The following is an 18,526-nucleotide window of genomic DNA, read 5'->3' as shown; positions in this document are numbered from 1 at the left end:
AAGGGAAAGCTTCATGATCAGTTCGGCTTGAAAGCCTAAAAAGTTCCACGCGCTGTATTGGCCAGGAACTTTCGAATGTCCCCTAGAACAGAAACGTACAGAGGACCATCTCTCTACGTTTAAGCTTAATTCAGAAATCAATCTAATGCATGCATGCCAACCACACCCCATATTGGACCAACCAGGGTCTGTGTGTGTCAGGTCCACTGTATTGGTGGATCAATCAATCATCACTGGCGTTGCAGATGTCCCTATCTGTTTCATCATTCACACACATCGCAGACTCGAACTTTCATGGCAGGTTTTAACATTGCGGGACCAACCACTTTGTCATGGGGAAGTTCCATGGTTAAGATACATTTCTGCATATGATGTGGGAGGGAAAGAATTTACCAAAGTCAGGAAAAGTGGGATAGACGTAAGGAGAAGAATGCTTTAAGCTTAATGAAGCTTAGTGCATAAAAATTGCGAGAGAAAAATTAGGATTATTAGAAATCTTATGAAAATGAGGAAACAGAGCAAACATGACGAGAAGCCAATCCTCATTTCTTCCATTCCACTCTTGCCACTTTTCAAAGTAAGTTCTTTATTTACAGTTTACCCTTAGCAAATTTATTTTTGAAAGTTCGAAGCGATTGGCATAGAGAGAACGATGCCGCTCTTCATGAAGGAGAACTGGTTTTCTTAGAAACTTTTAGGTATTCGTAGGAACATGACCATTGCGCCGAAAAAAGAATTGCATGCATTTCAATTCATTTCAGTTCAAAATGGTGCGACAAGAATTGAGTAGTCCTTAGATGAAATCTCAAATTTCTTTGATTAAAACTGACCACTGATAAAAGTTTCTGAATTGTTCCTAATTTCTGTTAGGGAATGAATACAGAATTAAATAACTTTCAAAAATTATTTGTCGCATTAATCGTATGATTCAAACAAACAAACCATTAAAATTATAAAAGCAAAATAAAAATTTCAAACAGTCGTACCTATGGACTACTTCAAACACCGTTTTCACAGAGAAAGGGTGATCGAAATAAATCCACTGCATTCCTTTAATGCCAGAAGTGCCACAGTGAGAGATTTCCTTATCACTTTTTGATGAAAGGTTATAATATCAGTAGCCGAGTATCAGACTTAGATGGTTAAGCTTTCAATGAAAGTGTTAAAGCGCATTTAATAAAAATTTATCGCGACAGTTTATAGTGCAAACGTTCAATTCAGAAAAACTCTTCCAGAAGATCAAATTCGGGCAGGAATTTCAAGCGGATCATGGCGAGATGTTCTTTTTCGTAACGTAAAATGCATAGCAGATAAGCCAAGTATCAGGTTCAGGTGGTTAAGCTATTGGTTAAACATTCGATGGAGTTGATATATACTTGTATAATTTTAAGATTGATCGAGGTCGTTTCGATATCAAAAGGTCAAATATATTCCAAGTGGACAATGAGTAGAAATGTTATCACTTTTAAAGTGCAATTATAAGCTGGTAATAGTAAATTTTTAAAGGAATAAATCTTGAAAAAAATCATCTGTCGATGATTGCATTAGCAAAAATATTTAAAAGAAATAATTGTATAAAAATGGCCATCAGTCGTAGTCTGTGATAACGCTACCTTCATTAAAGTAATAACCGTTATCGTCACTGTATAAACAATATTAAACTCTTGAATATTATCAGTATGACGTTGTTATCACACTCTTACTTTTTGCAGTATTTGGATCAGATTGCAATCTAGCATTTCCTAAATCTTCACCTTAGTAGTTTGGAAATTGTGAACTTCTGATTGCTGACAGTGTTGATCTCGTTGTCATTTAGTAATGGCTAATATTGGATCGCAATCGCGATGACATTCTTTTTCACTCCTGTACATTGTCAACATATCATTTTTTGTCATCTCTATCATTATTGTTATTATTATTATCGTAAAACTTCTGCTAAAGGCTGTTGTAAAGTAGAATATGTTCAAGTTTAAGGGATATGTATATGCATGTATAACTGTTTGCTGGCTTTGTAAAATAAACACAATCTTTGATGACAACGTTCTTGTCATCTTTCACTCAACAATGTTAACAGTAACCTCTTATTGAGAGATGAAGTTGAAACCACTACTTATGCTTTCCTCTGTCTGATTATTTGACGATATCCTCCGTCAGCTTTTACTTTCATTTCAATTTTAAAGCATTATAACTTTTTAGCAATTTGACAGACTATGGCATGAAGTGACTATTACTACCTATTTCCTGCCGCTTATTTATCTTACCTCAAAAAAAAGTTACGGAAATAAGCTTAATAGTATAATGGGCAGAAGAGTGGAAACGGATTACGCAATTCTTTAAATTGTGAAGAAATGTCGGACCCAACGAAGTAAATAGTTATGAAAAAGTGATGTTTGTTGATTCAGATCGAAATAATTCCCGAAATGATTACTGGATATGATTATAGTTATTCCAATGATTACAGATTAATTCCAGTGATTAATTTGAAAGCACTGTGTAACCGAGCATGAACAATCCTTTAATTTGTTGGGTTGTTTCAATTTTTATACCACAACTAATTACAATTAATCTATAATTATTCAATGACCATATTATGAGGTATATGTAATCATAATCTAAGATTTCCTAATTTAAAACAATCCCTTGTTGCTTTATCGTTTCCAGTATCTGATCAGTAAATTATTCCAAACTATAGAAAATTCCTTTTTTTGGTAGCGAATAACACTTGTGATAATGAATTATGTTACAACTTGTTATATAAGTTGGAAGGCAGGAAACCTTGCCCTACCGGAAAAATATCTTAAACAATTTCAATAAGTTTTGATTTTCCACAAACTATTATTTAAAATAATCACATTATTTCGAACAATTAGTAAATGGATAAGTATAAGTATGACAGTTATGCTATTCAAAATTCAATCCGAAAAGTTCAGAAAATAGTGAGCGATGATCTTTTAGATGCTTTATAAACGATATTATTCAGCCTTAAATTAGTCCTTCTAACCTTTGTCTAACTTTGCTATCTTTTACACTTTTCTGGTACTTTTCAATGCTTGCAATGTCTATGTTAGTTTTACGAATATTCAAAGAAATGATTGTCATATTTTTTGATAATAATTTCAGGCATCGTTTTCTTGACCTATTTGGACAAACTTTCCTGGTGATACATTGATAGATATGAGGGAGAAAGTACATTATATTAGTTGAAAATAATTATTCGAATTTTTATTCGGTATCAAAGACTTAGATTATTTTGAAGTAGAGACTTTGAAATAACACAACGTAAACAACAGAGTGAAATTGAAATTTCAAAGAGAAGTGAAAAGAACATAAGTATGAAAAAGAATCATAAAAGTAATGAGAAGTAAAATAAGATTAAAACATAGATGCAAATGAATGTGTAATTTAGGGGGAGTGAATTTAATAGAATTTGAAATCCAAAAAAAAACCCAATTATCTTATTAACCTAATATTTCCACTAGCATGATTAAAGTTTTATTATAGCAATCAGTTCCAAAGAAAAAATTAGTAAAGCTTCAGCAGGTAAAAATATCTGATTCATCGCCTTACCAAACGCATTAATTAATAAAATTTTAAAATAACTGTGAGATAATTTAACAGAAGTTTTATGCAATTTATACCGACCAGAACTATCAAAAGCGCGGATTGTAGCCATGTTACGTGCACAATCCTCTACTTATCACTCATTTTCTAACTTATTTTTATTATTAATTATCATGAATAGTTACAGTAAAATCCGATCTTACTTAACATTCTATAGAGAATTAATTAATCTACAATTAAGTTATCCAATGGTGCTTCTATAGGAATGTGTATATTTTACTACTATTAAAAATGATAAATTATAGAATCTTCCAAACCAGAATTCATGGCGATAATTCGTGCTTAACGTAAACATAATTTTCATAGAATACGAAAATTAGTTCCACTAGCACAATTGTTAGTTATCTTTATTATGTTTAGTCTCATTGCAGACTGTTCAAAAGATTTAAACTACATTTTACTACAATGTCGGAATATGAGACCGATCCTGGTTGGCAATATTTACGTCAGCAACAACAACAGGTAAATTATTCTGAAATTCAAATGTTTTTGCTAAGCTGACGAAAGATTGAATATAAGAATAAATGATATTGACGTAGGATAACACTTTAGCAATATATCTCTCAAATTTTGGCTGTATTTTTCAACTTTGTTTCTGTACTTTTCATGTTAAAAATAGCTTTTTTTGTCAGTTTAATTAGTAGTGAAATAATTTTAAATATTAATTTACTAACTGCTATAATTACTGTAAAATGTTGGTTGACTGGATGTGGACTATTCTTCGCTGTGTTCATTAAAACAAAACTAAAATATATGTATATCACTGCTAGCATTAACTAAGTGTAATTTCAGATTGTTGTGGCAACACCAAAAAAATTTGATTCTAAAAAGAATGTTTGGGTGCCCGACGGAGAAGAATGTTTCATCGCTGCTGAGATTGAATCAACAAAGGGCGATTTTGTTACTCTTATCACTTCTAAAGGAGTTAAGGTTTGGAATTCTTAAATTTAGAAATATTCAAAACTGAAGAAAGCAAATGAAATATTGTTTTCTGAAACACTGGACTAGAACGGCTTATTTTAATAATTATACTTATGCAAGCGAATTCTTTCATTTTTGAAACTTAAGCTTTTTTATACATATCGAGCACCCAATAGTGGGCATACCAAGAAGTTTGTTCTGAATACTTTTTTTTTTCACTACGAAAGAGATAAAAGATAAGAAAGTAAGAAAGAGATCAGATTTAATTTTCCAGGTAAGAATCTGGCTGCTTAACTTCAGTGCTTTTTGCACACATCCAACAATTCGTCAAATTTTGATTTGTATTTGTGAATTTCTTTTTTCATTGAAGAAAAATATTATTATGACACTGCATTTTTTTAAATGCAAATTTTAGAAGACTTTGAAAAAAGACGAAATGCAAAAAATGAATCCACCAAAGTATGAGAAAACGGAAGATATGGCAAATTTGACATTCCTGAACGATGCGTCTGTACTTCATAATTTACGTGAACGATATCTCTCTATGATGATATATGTAAGTTAGCTTTGCGAAATATTATCATTATCATTCACTTGGCAAAATATTACAAAGTTCACAACGCATTAATAATAACTCTTTCAAATCTATGGCAGCATGCAAAATGCATACGAAGTTGAAATTCAATGTTGTGCCTCAAGCGTGCAAATACATGCAGTCAGGCTTTGGTAGTTCTCAAAGCGTATTTCAGTTAATTTTCAAAGCATCTAAATTTTATGCGCAAATATACCAAAGAATAGAAATATTCAGTTTGAAATAATCCGACTGTTGAACTTTCAACGCTAAACGAATAATCGGTTGGATAAAATAAAAGCGTATTCATAAGTTTTCTCAGATATAGCTTTGTTTTTTTGCGCCATTAGCAAAAAGTGCACAGCGATGTAAGTCTTATAAGTAGGCTGTTATGTGAATTTAAACATCTGTTGCTCTCAGTTAAAGATTAAATGTCTTCTTCATGTAACAATTATTTGCACATTTTTCATATCTGATTAATGTTGTTGAAAATTAAAAGTTTGAAAATTTTCACTGTGCCTATTAATCAGTGGGCTTAATTTCATTTACTGTCATTGAAGTTTAAAGCCAATTGAATAATGTTGAAAAGAATTTTGCAATCCGTTTTGTTTGAATATGAGCCAACATTTCTCCCTTAACTTCACTTCTTACTAATGTAAACTGAAAAGAGAGAAAAAGTTTCTTTCGCTCTCTTCAACTCCTTTGATCTTTACTTTTCTACAGCACATGTTGATTTTGGTTAAAGTAAAAATTAAATAAGAAGCCAAGTATCCCAGCCATGTTGATCGTTTAGTAAAAGGACAGAATCGGAAGGGATAAAAGGAATTGATCATAGAATACACAGAAAGTAAAAAGAAGCTAATTACAAAATGAAATCAAATATATTTGTGAAATAAAATTTGAATGTCTTATAAGCGTTCTTTTCTTGCTTATACGAAGCAATCAATGCAACTGAGATTTATTTGTTTAATTAGATGTTTCTTCTCATACTATTGCCAGTGTTTTTTTCGGTTGTTTAAATTATCAAATATTTGCAAATCAACTTCAACTTTGAAGCTTTTCGTAAAACTTATACATGAAGGAAGGGAGGAAGAGAGAGAGAGAGAGAGGAAGAGAGCGAGGAAGAGAAAAAAAAGAGAGAAATTCTCAAACACATCATCATCCGAACTTAACAAAACTGTTTGCTAATAATTCATCCCAGTACATTTTGATGTTTAAGTAAATTCTGTTTTCTGTTCAAAGATCGGCAATGCAAATGTAGCAAAGCAATCGCAAAGAGAAATGAAAACTTAAGATTTTAGAAAAATTTAGAAAAAATTGTTAAATTGTTCATTCAATCTGACGAACAATTAAACACAGAACTAAGCGCTTATATACTTAACATAACCTAAGTTTTCAATTTGATTGCAAAATAGTAAATGTTGGCCTATAAAAAAGAAAAAAAAGGGATAATCTTAAAAAGTACCGCTGGTAGGTATTACATTAAAGAAGTAAAATAATTTAATTAAAATTCTAAAACCTAAAACCAATTTTAAACCCAAAATCTTAACATGAAATTCAGAGAGCATTAAAAATTTTCGAAAAAAGTTTCATCAGTAATGAACAAGACTTTGCAGGAATGATTTGATTAGACTTTTTCAGACCTATTCAGGCCTGTTCTGTGTGGTTATTAATCCTTACAAGCGTTTGCCAATCTATACTGAAAGCATTTGTAAAATGTATATCGGAAAGCGGCGCACCCAAATGCCGCCTCACCTGTTTGCTGTTTCTGATGAAGCTTATAGAAATATGATCAATGGTAATCCTTTCAAATTTTTAAAATTACAAGTTTGGAAATAATAATCATATTATGCAAATGGAACACCGAATGTTAATGACAAATAAGGAAAGTGTCCTTTCCCAAATTTCTCGAAAGGATGAATATTTCAACAGTTATATTTTCATGATGATTGTTGAGTCGTGGGAAGAATACTTATCATCGATAATAATAATCGTTGTAGTGACTTTTTTAAAGGTGATAGTAATCTTTTTGATAATCATAAAACTGGGAATAGCTTCTTTTGTACCAGGTTTAGAAGCCTTAATTAGGGTGACATTCATTAATTATTTTTTGTCAGTTATCCATTAGTTACGTCTAACATAAAAGTAATGATGAAAAACTTTTAGACCACAGAAATCAGTCAATGCTAATCACCGGTGAATCAGGAGCAGGAAAAACAGAAAATACAAAAAAAGTTATAGCCTATCTTGCTGTCGTTGGAGCACCAAATTCTTCTATGTGCGTTTCGTTTCAAAGTTGAAATTAATTTTCACCAATCATTTGCTTTACTTCGCCATCTTATTAACAGAAACAACTTTTGCAATAGCAAACGCATTTGGTAGTATATTTTATCAGTTATTGAAAATTGAAATAATTGATAATAGCAAATTGGATGATTTTTTGAGTTTTGAATTCGTTCACACACATATGAAAACATTTGAGTAATTTCAATTGTTAATATTCTCAAATTTTGCCAAATTACTCAGCCTTATGAACAAATAGTGATTTTTTTTGTTTGCTTAACTTACTGATATTTAAAATGTGTGATTTGATAAGAACAACAGTTCATCTGCCATTCTTAATCATTTACGGGTATTTCAAATGACAAATCCAAGCATACGGAGGAAATGAATGTTGGAATTTTGGAATTGAACTTCATAACTATTCTAGCAAATCCGAGAAGAATGGCAAGGAAAAAGTTTCTTCTATTGAAGATCAAATTGTGCGCACTAATCCGGTACTTGAAGCTTTCGGAAATGCGAAAACTGTGCGGAACAACAATTCATCACGTTTTGGGAAGTTTATCCGGATTCACTTCAATGCTGGCGGAAGACTTGCTGGAGCCGATATAGAACATTGTAATCAGTTTGTCTTCTGTTGCAAGATATCACAGTATAGTAATTTTGTAGAACTTGAACATTTCGCAAAAAAATATGGTAAAAATATATAAATTTTTTTAAAAATATCACTCTTAAATCGTCCTAATTGCTTGTCTCACATTGGACTTGTTTGTTATAAAATTAATTTTATACAAAAAGAAGAATCAAAATTTTGGGTATATATTCATATACTAAACGAGCCCTTCAATTAACTTCAGTCGCTTGATCTATTCGTCGCATTTACCAACAAATTTTCCGAGAAATTTTTTCTCCCACCGAAACAAAAATGTGTTTTTTTTAATTCTAGTGGACAATTTCACTTAAATTGCAGATCTGTTGGAGAAATCTCGTGTGATCAAACAAGCTCCGGGAGAACGATGCTATCATATCTTCTATCAGATTATGTCTGGTCAAATTGCAGGATTAAAAGGTGAAATGAGTTTTTCTCATAAAAATTGAAAGAATTCATAAGCAGTGTGGCATTTTGTGATCGTTTTAAAACTTTGCAAGTTTTTTAACACTTTTTTTTTTGATATATTAGAGAATGAATGTATTAGAAAATGAATTTATGTAACCAACTGGCTAAGTAGCTGAAAACTTGCTTCTAATTGCAGAAAAATTATTTTTAACACGTGAAATAAGTGACTATCACTTGATTTCTCAAGCTGAGGTGACTATCGATGATGTGGATGATAAGGAAGAAATGCAAATAACTGATGTAATTGATTATATAATTTATGACTTCGTTCAACATAATTTCCATCTAATTTCAAGTGATGATCTGATAAGGGTTGGATAGGCTTTTTGAGGCTACTTCAGGTTTCCCCTTTTTCACTCTTAAGTTACTTGGTTAATTGAATTGATGAATTCTATTGGAAATAACTTTCGCATATTTTCCAAGGAATCATTCGATATCATGCATTTTGTTGAACAAGAAAAGCAGGATCTGTTTGCTTTGGTGGCAGGCATTATGCATATGGGTGAAATTAAATTCAAGCAGCGACAAAGGGAGGAACAAGCGGAATGTGAGGATTATCAAGGTAATTGCATCTAATTAGGCAGTATAAAGTTGCCAGAATTTAATCAAACATCTAATCTCTGATTGTCATTTCAATCCCTGCATGAAGAGATTGCAATGCAGAATAATATTCTCTTTTACTTTTGCAAAATTCTTAATTTAAAAATTGTGGAGAAGCATCTGAAAGTTTGATGAGTTCGTGAATGAAAAATGATCGAGCGTAGCACATTTCAGAAGGTGATTTGGCTTGCAAGCTGTGGATGGTTGACACGAACAATTTCATATCTTCATTATTAAAGCCTCGTGTTAAAGTTGGACTGGAATGGGTGAAAAAAGGCCAGAATCTTGAACAGGTCACACCTTTTCCAATTGCTTACCCTAACTGTGAAAATTAAATGAATCCCAATTCTTGTTTGTTTTCTAATAAAGGTGAACTGGGCTGTGGGAGCACTAGCGAAAGCAATCTATGCCCGAATGTTCGCATGGCTAATTAAAAGATGTAACAAAACGTTGGACGCACAGGATCGTAGTCGCGATTACTTCATTGGAGTGCTCGATATTGCTGGATTCGAAATTTTCGATGTAATTACTTATCATCAGAAGTTTAATACTCTCTTTTTCAAGTATTTGCTAGATCTTTAGATTACCTGCTTATTATCGTGGGTAGACTTTAGGAAAGAACATCGTTAAAAATGTAACTGTAACTTACGAAATTTACATTGCAGCGTTCATTGCATTTCAGTTTAACTCATTTGAGCAATTATGGATTAATTTTGTAAATGAGAAATTACAACAATTCTTCAATCATCATATGTTCGTTCTGGAGCAGCAGGAATATCAACGTGAAGGAATTCATTGGGAATTTATTGATTTTGGTTTAGATCTTCAAGCATGTATCGAACTCATTGAAAAGGTATGAAATCTTCACCAAATAATTTTCCATTGAATCACTGAACATTCCCATTCAGATCAACAGTCTATACTTTCAACTATTCTCTTTTCTTTTAAACTAATTTCATGCTACTTTTTACTACAGTTTTTCTTCAGAAAATCGATAGCTTTTGTCATTTATATTTTTCGATTTTGAACAATTATATTTTAAGCCACTTGGTATAATTTCAATGCTGGATGAAGAATGTATTGTGCCAAAGGCATCTGATTTTACGCTGGCTCAAAAACTCAATGATCAACATTTCGGAAAACATCCCAACTTTCAGAAGCCTAAGCCACCGAAAGCAAAACAGGCCTGTAAATTGAAAGAGTGAAAAATGATTTGTAAATCTATGAACTCTCAGTTTTCTGAAAATCTTGATTTTAAGAACTTCCAAATTTTAAAAAATCTTACGCGTTGCCAGAAAATTAGATAAAAATAAGGAACTAATAAAAATGAGCAAAAGTCATCAGTCACTGAATCGTAGGAGCATGATTTGCTCATCATTCTGGCCGTTGCACAAATATCCTGATAGCTTAAAATTCCAGGCTGATGCACATTTGGCCATAGTACATTACGCGGGTACGGTACGTTATAATGTTACCGATTGGCTAGAAAAGAACAAGGATCCGCTTAATGATACAGCAGTCAGCGTTTTGAAAGCAAATACTGGAATGGTTTTGATGACACAAATCTGGGAAGATTACAAAACACAAGAGGATATAGCAAACCTGAGTTAGTGTACTTTCCATTTATATTGCTAAAATATCCAATAGACATTTGACCGAATTTCAGAAAATACGAATGTTAGAGTAAAATTTATTAAATTTTTTGACGAATTTTTCACAGCAGTAGCACAAAATCTGTTTCATTTTAGTGACAGTACACTTTTAGTTAGAAGTATCGATTGGTCTTTTCTGAAATTGATCCCTATTGTTACTTCCGATCAAATTTTATGTAGTTATAAAAAAAAAATGTATTATAGTTTAATCTAAAAATCACCGGAACTTATAGCAAAAGATGGTAAAACAAGCAAAAAGAAAGGCAAATCAGCTTCATTTATGACAGTTTCAATGATGTATCGAGAATCGCTAAACAATCTGATGACTATGCTTCACAAAACTTATCCACATTTCATCCGTTGTATCATACCGAATGAGAAGAAGCAATCAGGTACTCCTATAGTGATCAAATCCCAAATATTTCTAAAATTTAAACTTTGCACATAATCATTGTTCCTCTCTCTTTTTGGACACTTCAAGTTCGTTCCAGGCGTAATTGAAGCTTCACTAGTACTCAATCAGCTCACTTGTAATGGTGTACTTGAGGGCATTCGAATTTGCCGTAAAGGTTTTCCAAATCGTACTTTACACGCTGAATTTAAGCAAAGGTATCAGTGGTTTGAAGTTTTGTTTTTGCACGTAGTGCGGAAACATCCACCATTTGGATTACTTTTTTACCAACCAAAGTTAACATTTGGGCATTCTCTCATAACGATTGGTTCTATAAACAAAGTCATCGATAACTTCTTATGTGAACAAGTTTAGCTGAAATGAAAATTAATTTTTGGTTTAATTGTTCCACAATATAAATTAAAAATTAGATACGCTATCTTGGCTACTGAAGATGCATCTTCTGAAACCGATCTCAACCAATGTGTTATAAAAATGTGCGCAAAACTGGAAAAAATTGGGATTTTGAAATGTGAAGATTACTGCATTGGAAATACTAAGGTTGTTTATGAACTTTACTTTTAAAAGCGTCTAATATGTGTACAGGGATATCATTTTGAGTGAAAACTTCAAGGATATCCTCAAAAGCGGGTTAAGAAAATATTACTATTACAAGCGGGAAGAGTGGAAATTTTAGTAAAGACTAAAATTCAGATGACAAAACTCGAAATTTTCTTCAATTTTTCAGGTGTTTTTCAAAGCTGGCATCTTTGCTCAACTTGAAAAGCTTCGAGATGATGCTTTATCAATCATAATAACCAAATTTCAAAACATGTGCAGACATTATCAAGTTCAGTGTGATCTTCGTTGTAGAATGCAAAAGAAGTGAGTATTTTTTCACACTGCTATTTAAAATATCGCCTCAATTTTAGTAAATTTAAAGTCCAAATATATTTCTCATTAATTTGTCAGTGATTTTAATTCGAACTATGAAAATAATGAGTCATCTCATTTAGAGCTGGTATCTTATTGCTGCAACGCAATATTCGCGCATGGTGCACATTGCGTAACTGGAATTGGTTTAAGCTGTATGGTCGTGTTAAACCATTGATCAAAGGAAGTAAAAAGGTAAAACAAGTTATAGAAAGAATATTAATTTGCTCGGAAGTGAAATTACGAGGAAATGAGCTTTTCACTATATATGTCCAATGTTTCGTGACTTTATGTTGTAAGATTAAGAGCAGGAAAGGTAGATGCATACTTTATCGCTTATAAAAAGTCTATTTTGAGAAATATGAAAATTCTCGAAAAAATGTGTTTCAGGATGAAATATTTGAGGCATTGCAAAAGAGAGTGAAGGAATTAGAAGAGAATTTTAATCGTGAAGAGAAACTGCGTAAAGATAGCGAATCGGAAGTAGCCAAGTTAATGACCGAGAAACAACAGCTTTTCCTACAGCTTGAACAGGAAAAGAGTGTGAATGCAGAAAGAGAAGAGAGGGCTGCTAAACTTTTGGTTCAGAAAATTGATGTCGAGAAACAGGTAAGAATGTTGTTATTTTTTTCAAATAGGAATCTTTTCGATATAAACACTGGGAGTATTTATTATTTTCGGTGTAATCATTAACCTTCATTTTGCAAATTTCAAATAAGGATTTATAAATGAAATTAGTATCACTTGTACAAGCAAAAGATGTCCAAACTTGTTTTACTTCGATTCCAAAGGAAAACTGAGATATACCTTCAAATCCAACATCCTCCTTTATCTGTATCATTTATCTCGAGATGGTTAACATTACATCTCAGAAACAAAAGCTAGCGATAATGAAATAATTGTCACTTTTAATTTTACAGTTTGCTTATGCAAGCGAACAGCTTGCTAAACAGGAAGACAGAAATGTAACTTTATCGAAAATGAAGAGTAAGATAGAACATGATAATGAAACTCTGAAACGTACAATCGCTGAACTAGAAGCGACTTGCAAAAAGCTTGATCAAGACAAGCAAGTCAAAGATCATCAGTTTCGATCCTTGCAGGTCCATTTTTTTTGCACTTTTTTTCGTAAATGCTACTTTTTATTTTTCTCCTTTTCAAGATTGGGTAAAATACCCTTAAATCAACAAAATTGAAACAAAGAATTGTAAAAATTGAGTTAGAAGTAACCATACAGTAAAAATTGACAAAGTTTTCGCGTTCTCCTAGAAAGTTTTCAATCTTATGTTTTGTTTTGAGGATGAAATAAGATCACAAGATGAAATAATTGTAAAAATCAACAAAGAAAAAAAGCAACAAGAAGAGGTATGTGTCACAGAATTCTTCTTCAAGCTTGATTTCAAATTTTATAAAGCACTGCTTAAATTCGAAGAGTGAATTTTTTAATAATTGGAATTATTTGTGCTTACAAAAAAAGCAAGCATTGTAATATAAACACTCTAGACCAGATTTGAACCAAAAAACTTTTAAACAGTTATTTCGATTAAATGATTAATATAACAGAATGAGTCTTGTCACTATTAAATGATCGGTCATGGCGTCTATTGTTATAGACAAATCGCAAACTTTTGGAAGAAATTCAAACTGAAGAAGATAGAGTGAACCATCTGAACAAGGTGCGGAATAAACTGGAGCAAACATTGGATGAGATTGAAGATAATTTGGAACGAGAACGACGTATACGTCAAGACATTGAAAAATCAAAACGTAAAGTTGAAGGAGAATTGAAAATTGCGCAAGAAAACTTTGACGAGTTCATGAAACAAAAACATGAAATGGAAAAAGCACAAAAGAAGTAAATCAGTACTTTTTGACTAAATTTTTCCCTGTGCCAAGCATGTTAACAGTGACTTGTCCATTTTTGCGAACAGAAATCGAATGTTGAATTGGATTTTAACTTCAATATTTTGCAAAGGCAAAGTTGACCAAATAAAATGACTTTGAGTGCTAACAGAAGAATTTAACTTTACAAATCTTTTAAAATCGATAAACTTTATTGGGAAGAAATATTTTATTATGAAATAATTTTGAAGGAAAGACAGTGAAATAGCTTCAATGCTGAATCGTATAGACGATGAACAATCACTCGTAAGTAAAATACAGCGTCAATTGAAAGAACAAATAGCGCGTTACCACGAACTTGAGGAAGAGCTTCAAGCCGAAAGACAAGCAAGACTAAAGGTTAGTCACTGGGTTCTTTTTTAAATTTTAGAGTGGTTCGAGAAACTTGAATCAGTACTTAGTTCATATTGGACCTTGCGGGGATCGATTACATTGCAGAAAAGATTTTGAGCTTTTGTTTTACAATACAATAATATGATAACATCGTTTGGGAATGCTTTACTTCTAAAATTTTTCGAATCTTTGCTTTGATAAAGTATTGAAATGAGGTAGAAATGTTCCCGCAGTGCAAATATTAACACTACTGGAACAGCTCTGAGAGCATTGTGATAAGTTAAATTTCGCATTTTATAGCGATTATTTTATAATTCTTCTAGCCTTATCAAGCCAGTATTTACCACTTACAAATTCTTATCTTTATGATTTCGAGTTTTGAACCTAAAAATATTGAAAGATCGAGAGAAGTCGTAGTGAAATGCAAAAGGAACTCGAAGAGCTTAGCGATCGTCTTGATGAAACAGGTGGTGCAACGCAGGTGCAAATTGAATTAAACAAAAAACGTGAAGCAGAATTGGCTAAACTTCGTCGAGATTTGGTTAGAAAACGCCTACATTTCATGATAGTTTGACTTTCGAACTTACACACTGCTATTAATCGAACTTTTCTATTCGATTTTTAAACTGCTTATTTTCTATGAGTGCAATGTATTGTGATATGCATGAGCGTAATTACAGTCTGTTTAAATTGGAAGTAGGCTTGGTTGACATTGGCAATTTTTAATTTGAAAGATGTCAAATCACCGCGGCTGCTTTTGCAATGGAGTGAATAACCGTACAATTTTCAGGAAGAAGTATCACTGAACGCTGAAACAGCTCTTGCTAATTTACGTAAAAAACACAATGATGCAGTGGTGGAACTTTCCGAACAGCTGGATTCTGTCCAGAAGGGGCGAATCAGGTTATCTTCCTCCATTATCCGATCATTGCATGAACGCTTGGTCAAGTGTATTCAGAATTCTTGGGGAGAAAAAGCAAATTTTTGACAAAAACTTGCTAATTTACAACAGTCAATTTTAGAATAGAAAAAGAAAAAGGCTCTCTACAACAAGAAATTGATGATTTGCGGAATCAATGTGATTTGGAAGCCAAACAACGCCAAAATATGGACAAACTCACTAAGCAGGTCCAAATTATAATATATTTTTATTTGGTTTTAACTCTTGCTAGGAATTTTTTGAATTTTAGTTATTAAAAAAACTTGCAAATTAAGTTTCAAATTCTAGTTGGAAGCGCAAGTAACAGACACTCAATTGAAAGTCGATGAACAAACACGAAATCTGCAAGAAGTTATTGCGACCAAAGATAAGTTGCAGATTGAAGTCAGCGATATGAACAAGTAATGTCGAAGACCTTCATTTTATTGTCTGCTGATATGTTTTTCTTCAATGCATGACTTAGTTGAAGTCAAATTGTACTGCGTAGAAAGGAAATTTGAATGAGAAATAGAAATTTGTCTTCAAAGAGATTTCTCTAGCCTTCAGTTTTGGATATAGAAAATATTTCCAGACAACTAGAAGACTATGAAAATCAGATAGCATTTCTGAATCGCATCAAACAGCAACTAACCATGCAGTTAGAAGAAATGAAGCGACAACTGGAGCAAGAGTCTCGTGAAAAGCATTCACTTAATTCACAGGTACAGTGAGTGGAGAAATGATAGTTCTGTCTGAACTCGAAATTTAAAAAAAAAGAAACGCAAAAACTTGAAATTTAGCTTTCAAACTTGGAACTTGAATGTCAGCAGCTTCGCAATATGATGGATGAAGAATTGGATAGTAAAACAGAGCTTCAAAGACTAGTCTCAAAGGCTAATGCTGAAGCACAACAATGGAGAGCTCGATATGAAGGTGAAGGAATGAGTCGATCGGAGGAACTGGAAGAAACTAGGTGATTTACATACCCCCTTATTTTGTCACATCTGAATCACTGAGATACTTCTAGAATTCCAGTTAAGCAACTAAAAGTACCATTTACTGATCTTTTACATAATGTATGGAAGTTGCTCACTATTGCTCGTCTATTTCGTTTAGCAAAAATTAAATATTTTGAGGCGGAAATTGCAAGCGAAAGTGCAGGAAATGCAAGAAGCACTAGATGTAGCAAATAATCGCATTAATTCGTTGGAAAAAGCTCGCCTGCGGTTGACTCAAGAACTTGAAGACGCGCAGATGGACGCCGACAAGGTCTCTTTCGTCAATCTTACTCCTATATACAGACTGAAATAACTTCGGAAATTTTAGGCATATATTTCTTGAAAAAATTGTAATACCGGTTTTAAAATATCATAACTTAACACTACATGATAGTTAAATATATATGCAAGAGAAGTTGTTTTAAATTTTTCTGATAGGATTTTGCTGCAATTTTGATCAATCGCCAACCACTGGTACTTTATAGCTCGGTATAAATATTGATTTCAGGCGAACAGTTTTGCAAATTCTTTGGATAAGAAACAAAAGGCATTCGACAAAACAATTGAAGAGTGGAAACGGAAATGTGATATGCTAACACAGGAACTGGAAGCAAGTCAGCGAGAGACGAGGACAGGAGCCACCGAAGCATTTAGACTTCGCAGTACTCTTGAAGAAACCGGAGAGCAGGCATTTTTTTTGTGTTCCTTCGAAAATGTTAATTAATTACATTTTAAAATTACTATTACGATTTCTCAGATTAATAACCGATCTACTTCTTCCTTGTACTGTTGTACTTCTTCCTCTTATATTACCATTTCATTGGGAGAAAGCCATAAAAAAGACCCCATTAAGGCTAGAAGTGCAAGAGTTAGTCGGAAGTACTTGTAGCTGCTAAGTAACATCGCAATTATAATTTATTTACAAATTTATTTCCATTTTCTGCACCCATTAAATGTAATGCATTTAGTTAGAAGTACTGCGACGAGAGAACAAACTTTTAACGGAAGAATTGAAGGGTGTTATGGATCAGCTTGGCGAAGGAGGAAAAAGTTTGCATGAATTACAGAAACAGAAAAGAAAATTAGAAATGGAAAAAAATGAACTTCAGGTCTCTCAACGAAAATTATACTTGAAATTACAGTTGCAAATATTATTTTTTTGTACTCCTTAGTATTAAATTTTGGTTATTTAAAAAAAAATTTTCAATAGAAATCAAATTTTCAACAAAATATTCAGCAAGCATTGGATGATGCTGAAAGCGCGTTGCAAACCGAAGAGAATAAAGTTTTGCGGGCACAAATTGAGATTTCACAAATTCGATCAGAAATTGAAAAACGTGTAACCGAGAAGGAGGAAGAATTCCAAAATACACGAAACAATCATCAGCGAGCTTTGGAGAGTATGCAGGTTCCTCAATTCTTAATCTAGTTTTTTGAAATCACATTCTTCAAAATGTTTAAAAAAATTAGTTCAAGACTTAAGCTTCATTCACAAACTGGTATCAGTTTATACATTTTACCTAACCTTATTTCTCGAGAATGGTGGTCGTAGGTGTGGTCATCCCAATCTTTATTTCTTTTTTTGAAAATTTTCAAAATTAAGGAGACTAACTTTGAAATGATACGTCGTAATTTAACTTTCATCTTTTTATTCCTGTTTATATTTAGGCTTCCCTGGAGGCAGAAACAAGAGGCAGAGCTGATTTGCTTCGTATGAAAAAGAAATTGGAGTCAGATATTAGTGTCAGTTTCGGATCGTCATTTGAAGCTAATTGTTGATCTATCTTACAGTATTGGGATTGTAAAGAGAATTTTACTTTTTGTTATGAGATGAATTATAGAAGTACTTTTTCAGGAACTAGAAGTAGCTCTGGATCATGCTAATCGTGCCAATATGGATATCCAGAAAACCATTAAACGTTACCAGGACAATGCACGTGAGTTGCAGGTAATAAATGCATTTTATAATCAGAAAATACACGAGGAAAGTTCTTCATTTTTCCACTACCTAGTATAATTTATTCGCAGTTTTCTCCATATCTATTCTATTGATGCCTAGAAAAGTTGCTGTGAGCCAAATATTTTTATTACTCCACCAGATTTTGCATGCGAAGAAAGGCCAGTTCTTTTTGCTAGAAGTAAGCTTTGTCTGGGATGTGACTAGTTCTCTTAGGTTGAGCTGAGAACTTATCAAGTCCGTGTTGTTGAAGGATCTAAGAGAATGTACAATGATTTTATGCTATTTAAATCGATGAAAGACTAAATAATACAGCATGCATAAATTAGTC

The 18,526-nt window shown here is 32.6% G+C and overlaps 1 protein-coding gene across 1 annotated transcript in view; it reads left to right on the top strand.

Moving 5' to 3' along the window:
- Positions 1-4,026: 4,026 nt before the first annotated feature.
- Positions 4,027-18,526, top strand: part of LOAG_16751 (myosin tail family protein) — a gene marked incomplete at both ends in the record, with an annotated part of 18,138 nt that continues 3,638 nt past the window's right edge. Inside the window, 36 exons of the mRNA XM_020449405.1 lie at positions 4,027-4,083; positions 4,414-4,551; positions 4,958-5,098; positions 6,755-6,911; positions 7,280-7,391; positions 7,824-8,011; positions 8,364-8,462; positions 8,647-8,750; positions 8,934-9,072; positions 9,285-9,403; positions 9,480-9,632; positions 9,793-9,963; positions 10,154-10,294; positions 10,530-10,716; positions 10,996-11,154; positions 11,254-11,371; positions 11,585-11,714; positions 11,902-12,038; positions 12,170-12,281; positions 12,477-12,695; positions 13,007-13,189; positions 13,386-13,451; positions 13,700-13,941; positions 14,180-14,327; positions 14,722-14,862; positions 15,112-15,224; positions 15,344-15,449; positions 15,550-15,662; positions 15,833-15,962; positions 16,041-16,213; positions 16,377-16,509; positions 16,747-16,926; positions 17,207-17,347; positions 17,476-17,646; positions 17,907-17,981; positions 18,094-18,186. Coding sequence (XP_020307061.1) covers positions 4,027-4,083; positions 4,414-4,551; positions 4,958-5,098; positions 6,755-6,911; positions 7,280-7,391; positions 7,824-8,011; positions 8,364-8,462; positions 8,647-8,750; positions 8,934-9,072; positions 9,285-9,403; positions 9,480-9,632; positions 9,793-9,963; positions 10,154-10,294; positions 10,530-10,716; positions 10,996-11,154; positions 11,254-11,371; positions 11,585-11,714; positions 11,902-12,038; positions 12,170-12,281; positions 12,477-12,695; positions 13,007-13,189; positions 13,386-13,451; positions 13,700-13,941; positions 14,180-14,327; positions 14,722-14,862; positions 15,112-15,224; positions 15,344-15,449; positions 15,550-15,662; positions 15,833-15,962; positions 16,041-16,213; positions 16,377-16,509; positions 16,747-16,926; positions 17,207-17,347; positions 17,476-17,646; positions 17,907-17,981; positions 18,094-18,186 — 4,989 coding nt within the window. The remainder of the gene's footprint in view (positions 4,084-4,413; positions 4,552-4,957; positions 5,099-6,754; positions 6,912-7,279; positions 7,392-7,823; positions 8,012-8,363; positions 8,463-8,646; positions 8,751-8,933; positions 9,073-9,284; positions 9,404-9,479; positions 9,633-9,792; positions 9,964-10,153; positions 10,295-10,529; positions 10,717-10,995; positions 11,155-11,253; positions 11,372-11,584; positions 11,715-11,901; positions 12,039-12,169; positions 12,282-12,476; positions 12,696-13,006; positions 13,190-13,385; positions 13,452-13,699; positions 13,942-14,179; positions 14,328-14,721; positions 14,863-15,111; positions 15,225-15,343; positions 15,450-15,549; positions 15,663-15,832; positions 15,963-16,040; positions 16,214-16,376; positions 16,510-16,746; positions 16,927-17,206; positions 17,348-17,475; positions 17,647-17,906; positions 17,982-18,093; positions 18,187-18,526) is intronic.

This window comes from Loa loa (genome assembly GCF_000183805.2).
Source record: "Loa loa unplaced genomic scaffold supercont3.17, whole genome shotgun sequence".
Taxonomy (NCBI): Eukaryota; Metazoa; Nematoda; class Chromadorea; order Rhabditida; family Onchocercidae; genus Loa; species Loa loa.
Note: the sequence above shows the minus strand (reverse complement) of the source record. Positions and strands in the feature narration are given on the sequence as shown.